Source organism: Medicago truncatula, chromosome 6 (assembly GCF_003473485.1).
Source record: "Medicago truncatula cultivar Jemalong A17 chromosome 6, MtrunA17r5.0-ANR, whole genome shotgun sequence".
Taxonomy (NCBI): Eukaryota; Viridiplantae; Streptophyta; class Magnoliopsida; order Fabales; family Fabaceae; genus Medicago; species Medicago truncatula.
The window spans coordinates 12,939,307-12,945,306 of NC_053047.1; the positions used below are offsets into that span (position 1 = coordinate 12,939,307).

Below are 6,000 nucleotides of genomic sequence, written 5' to 3' on the forward strand. Positions count from 1 at the left end.
GCGCGAAGATGGGAGCAGCCGCTGACGATGTATTCAAAGTGCATTCTTCGCCTCAAGAACGCTTGCTGGCTCTGATTAGGAATGACGCATCAGGCACTTTCTTCTACAGGGCCTAGTAGTCTGTGTCTTGTTTTCGTTTTTTTACTTCTGTTTCTTTTTACCTTTTTTGTAATTTTGCCTATGTAACCTAAAAAATATAGTTGACACCTCAAAGAAACCACTATCCTCTACTACCCACTCAGAAAAATGTATTATTATCATGTTCGACCAAAGGAGATGTTTGGGCAGCCGAGATCCATCGTGCGTTGGGATTTAGCTTCCGATCTATCCGTCGTGTGTCAGGTTCCGTTGAGTCGTCCGTTGTTGGCGGTCGGGCGTTGAGAAGAGGTGGTAATCTTCACGGTGGTTGGTCGACTGCCCTCGGTGGGGTAAGAAGTGTCATACCTAACACATTGCTAATGCCTGGGGTATAAATAGTGTTTGATTAAGCCTTGACTAGCGCAAAACTTATATTGACAATTATACCTTCATGTACGGACGTGAACCACTCTTGACTTGTGGGTGAGCTATTTTCAACCTACATGGGTGTGAGTAACTCCCGGACCTCGGGAGCTACTCTCGGCTTGTACTCTAATTTGGTGCATTTTAGGGTGCGTCCATTGTATGGTATCGTCTCCTCAGTCGACTTAGGTCGGACCGGAATGGAGCCGAATTGAGCCTTAGGCCTTTCTAGAACAGTTTCTCCCCAGCTATAGGCTAAGGGACTCAGACTGTAGCTTTATAGAAGGTCTCTCTCTCTCTCTCTCTCTGAAGTCCGCCTTAGAGGACAAGGACTTAATTGAATTTTGTGGCTTTGGGTCCTAGAAGGCCTCGCCAATCATAGAAGTGTCTTTGCAAAGTTCCCGAAGTTTCCGAGATTGTAGTTTGTAGGCCATCCAGTCCGAGGTCTCGTAGGTTTCATGGATGCGTTGAGTTGTTTCTTCTTTTATAAGATTTAAAATCCTCCAAATTGTTACGGTTAAATAACTTAAATGATCTAATTAGTACGGAAAAAACTTGAAGGACCAACTTGTTTTAATTTATTAACTTAAAGGACCTAAGAAGTACGGGAAAAAACTTAAAGTACCAAATTGTTACAATTAAATAACTTAAAGGACTTCTAGTGTAATTTAGCCTAAATTTATTTGAAGTCTTTTTAGCTATTATTAAATTACCTTTTATACGTAAAAGCATTCAATATTACTTTTCATATTCCAAGACAAATTCATAATATTAATAAGGGTAAATTTGAAAGAAAAAAAAAATCATATAGAAATCCTTATATTTAGTGACAAACAAATTTTTGTAAATAATATTATAACTGGGGATAGAGGGAGTAGTAGTTTTAGTCCTACTTTTCCTTAGCTATATATATAGAGCAGAATCTTGTCAAATAATAACCAAGTGAAAGAACATTCAAAAAAAATCAAGAGAAAGAAAAAATGGGTAGTGACAGTGAAATGATCCCATGTCTAGATTTTTCCATGTATGATTTAGGAGTAGTTGATCAGGAAGGGAGTGAGGAGTGGAAAAAGATGAGCAAAAAAGTGAGAGAAGCATGTGAGAGTCATGGTTGCTTCTTCTTAATGTGTGATAAGAATAAGTTTCCATTTGAAAACATGTTAATGGGGATGAAAGACTTGTTTGATTTACCTGAAGAAATTAAGAGGAAGTACACAAGTTCCACACCTTTTAGTAGCTATAGTAGTGAGGATCCCAAAACCTCCCTTGCACAAACCTTTGGGATTGGTAATGCTCCCTTTGGAGATAATGCTCAGACTTTTACTAATCTCATGTGGCCTCAAGGAAACCCAATTTTCTGGTATTAATTTTTTTCTTTTCTTATTTATCATTTATTATACTTCCTCCGTTTAAAAATGAATGTTGTTTAAGGTTTTTACACACATACTAAGAAATACATTAATTAAAAGAAAGAAAGATATTATTTTACCAAATTATCCTAATCAACTATTGGTCTGTTTTTCATTAAAGAAAAAACAATACTTTGGAAGTAATGTATATAGTATTAATTGAAGGGTATAATTGAAAAGAAAAAGATATTATTGTATTAGAAACCGAAAGTGACATTCATTTTGAAGCATTTTTTTTGCTAAAACGACACTCGTTTTAAAACGGAGAAAGTAATATTTATATTTATTTATTTAACAATATATTCTATATTATAAGAACTAATTAACTTTATGATTCCTAAAAAAAAAAATCATGTTAGCATAATATTTCAAAATTGATTTCACTATTCTATGTGTTAGAAAATAGTTCTACTATGGTGTACTTGTTTACATTGTTCAGGTAAATAGGTTACACATATCTAGTTGACTATACTCTTTTTTTTCTTTTTGTGGTGGCTGAAGTTTGAACCCCGAACCTTACATATATTATGCATTATTCATACAAACTAAGATAAGCTCACAAGGATAAATATACACATATACTCTATATCTAGCGTTGACAAACCATTTCCAATACATCAATGATATTTGAGACAAAGCTTCACTGCTCCAAGAACACACCTTTCATCACTTGCTATAAGCTCCTAATGAGGCACCTAACTTACAAAATTCCTGTAAGTAGTAACATAATATCCTAACCAGCTCACTTGACCAAATCAGTCACTCAACATTAAAACATAACACCCCTTGCTGCTTAATTTTACAGGTTTGAGTTGAAATATTGTGAATTCAATCTAAAATTAGAGTGTAGATTTAGAGTCTCACTTTCAGGAAGAATATGAAATGAAAAACAAAGGAATAAGAAAGAAGAGACGGGAGAGAGTGTAGATTGTATTCCAAATTAAATTATGGACATTAAGAAATTGACCGAAGACATTAGTAAAATTGTTAGACATTGATTTTAATATATTAGTAAATAATTTAGTTTGTTCGGATGCAACTATATAAAATGATTTTTCGTTACAAAATATTTAATCTAAATCTTTTGACATTTATTTTTCTCTCATCAAAAAGGAATTTTTTTTTTTACCAAGCACACAAAAAAGGAAAAAAAAAATGCTTGGGTGTCAAATAATCGGAATGTGATATAATTGTGTTTTTGGTAATAATTAACTTTCATGTTTAGAGATAGATTTATCTAAAATATGTCTTACTTTGCGTGGTTAGCATGGCTCCCATGTTTTTTTAATCGTAAATGAGGGTGTATAAGAGGGTGTTCAAATTTTATAATTCGAAAAAACAAACACTTTCAAATTTTATAATTTGAACAACTCTATAAATACTTTCAATTAGGGTGTTTAGAAGAGAAAAAAAAAAACCTCATTTTATATTTTATAATCTAAAGATCCAAGAATATTTTCAGGATTTTGAAGGGTGCGCAAGAAGAAGCATGGGAAAAGAAACTAGAAAAATATATACTTATTAACCAAATAATTTAAGCCAGACTAGTTTATATGTGTGCTTTTTCCTTTGAGAATTTATTTTTGATTCTCCCACTATGTTTTCTTTTCACAGTTTTTTGTGTGATCACTTTTGACAAAACATTTCTTGTTGGCTTTTTTATAATGATATATAGCGAGACAATGAATGTCATGGGCTCGAAGATGTTTGAATTGCATTCCCTCATTCCAAAACAATTCAATTCAACTATTGAAGAATTGAAGGGCAATTGTAATTTGCGATTGATGAAATACAGAGTTCCTGAAATCAACAAAGATTGTGGAATTGGCTTGGCACCTCACACCGACAAAACTACCTTAACCATTTTATGCCAAAATGAAGTTCAAGGTCTTGAGGTTCTTACTAAAACAAACCAATGGATTAAATTGAACATACCCCAAGGAGGCTTTGTTGTCTTTGTTGGTGACATACTCAAGGTTCTTTCATGCATGTATTGCACTTTTGCTCTTAATTTATTTCTTGCACTATTACATATATCTTCCATCCAAAATACTAGCTTTCTTCTAGTTTTCTTGTAGACATTAAGCTCGAAAAGAAAAATTAAAGAATGGTGCAATTTTACAAAATTATTCTTTTTAACTACTCTGTCCGTCCCAATTTATAAATAAAAAAAATCAAATCACATTTATTAAGAAAACTAAAACATGAGAATTTGGAATATAGTTTTTTTATTTTCTTTGAAATAAGTTTTTATAGAAAGATGTAAAAACAATTTTCATTGGCTATTGGTTATGGAGAAAATAGAAGAGACAGAAAATTGAATGTAATTTGGATTTAATTTCATGAGAATAAACAAAAGTTTTTTTTGTCTTTTTTGCTTACATTTTTGGATAAAGAAAGTGAGTTTTTTGTTTACATTTTGGGACGAAGGGAGTATTTATTTTTATCAATGACATAAATGAATAGTGAAATGGAGTATAATAACTAAATCAATGCGACATATTAATTTAGGTGTAAGAGTTTCATAGATACGCTATCAATATTTTTTCTTTTCCAATATGGTTCATTAACTAGTCGTAAGAGATGAAGTTGGGTCTAGGACTATGCATACTGTACCTGTAAAACATTCTTATGGATATACATTTGTTTTTCACAAATTCACTAAAAAAAAAAAAAAAGGATGCATGCTTAATATATATAGATATACTATAAAAAAAGATGCATACTTATTACTTAATATAGATATATAATAATTGATTTTTGGTCCCTATAAATATACAAATATTTCATTTTAGTCCCTCTAAAATTTTCCTTCAACTTTTAGTCCCTGAAAAAAATTTCATCTTCACTTTTGGTCCCTCTTTTAAAGTAAAATCATGTTTAGAAATCATATTTTTGAACAAAATTTTGCAGAAAAATTCATAATATTATAAGAATCTCTCCAAAAAAAATTAAGAATTTTTTAACAAAACATGAATTTAATATGAATTTTTATATTTTTGATGGTTAAAAATTCATATTAAATTTATGTTTTGTTAAAAAATTCTAATTTTTTTTTGGAAAATATTTTTACAATATTCTACACATTTCTGCACAATTTCATTAAAAAAATACTAAAATTAACTTCAAAATAGGAACCAAAAGTAGTGATTGAAAATTTTATAGGGACTAAAAGTTGAAGAAAAATTTTAGAGAGACTAAAACGAAAATTTGTTATATTTATAAGGACCAAAAAGATATTTAACCCTTGATTTTTTAGGCATGGAGCAATGGGAGACTTCATGCGGCTACACACAAAGTGAAGATGTTTGGAGATAAAGAAAGGTATTCAGTAGGACTACTTTCTAACCCAAAGAATGATGTGAAAATTGAGGTGCCACATGAATTGGTGGATCAAAAAATGCATCCTCTTCGTTACCGCTCATTCTATTATGGGGATTACTTAGACTACTTTTGTTCAACTTTCAAAGAAAATGCACTAGATGCATTTATAGGCATTTGATTCATGAATATGATTATATAATGCTAGTAAAACAATCGTGCACTCTCCGATCAATGTTATAAGTAAAAATTTACATTTTAAATCAACTTAAAATATAGATTTTTTTTATAATAGTGATTGAAGGGTGTACGTTGATGCATTACCGTTATTGGGTCTTTGGCAAATAAATAATCATGTATGATGATTATAACGAATGAGGTGGATAATTTAAATGTCTAATAAATTGTATGTCTGGTTATAAGATTGAGACTCGAGTGCGTTTGATGTAATAAATTGCGACTCAGTCAGCATCATTGAATAATTTATATTTTTAATTTTTGTTTGAATCTTTTGGTTGTAACATTTGGATATTGGTCATATTATTTTAATTTGGTGAGTAAGGGTAAATTAGTAATTTTATTAAGAAAGTTATTTTTGGTATTTTAGTGAGACTTGTTATTTTTACTAAGTTATTAGTGAGTTGAGGTAATTATTTTAAGATTGTAACTATTCGGTATTTTAGCGGATTAAGCGAGTAGTAACTTTTGAGAATTAGTTAGTAAGAATGTTGAGCCCATTATGACAATTAGAAACCAAGCCCGATTAGAA

At 30.9% G+C, this 6,000-nt stretch overlaps 2 protein-coding genes across 2 annotated transcripts; both read left to right on the forward strand.

Annotated features, from left to right (window-relative positions):
- The first annotated feature begins 1,481 nt into the window (after window positions 1-1,481).
- On the forward strand, window positions 1,482-1,868 carry LOC25496094 (2-oxoglutarate-dependent dioxygenase AOP3). The gene has a single exon (XM_013596365.1). The coding sequence runs from the start codon at window positions 1,482-1,484 to the stop codon at window positions 1,866-1,868; it is 387 nt and encodes a 128-aa protein (XP_013451819.1).
- Window positions 1,869-3,592: 1,724 nt separating this feature from the next.
- On the forward strand, window positions 3,593-5,412 carry LOC25496095 (probable 2-oxoglutarate-dependent dioxygenase AOP1.2). Its single transcript, XM_013596366.1, has 2 exons — window positions 3,593-3,886; window positions 5,170-5,412. The coding sequence occupies exons 1-2, from the start codon at window positions 3,593-3,595 to the stop codon at window positions 5,410-5,412; spliced, it is 537 nt and encodes a 178-aa protein (XP_013451820.1).
- The last annotated feature ends 588 nt before the right edge of the window (window positions 5,413-6,000 follow it).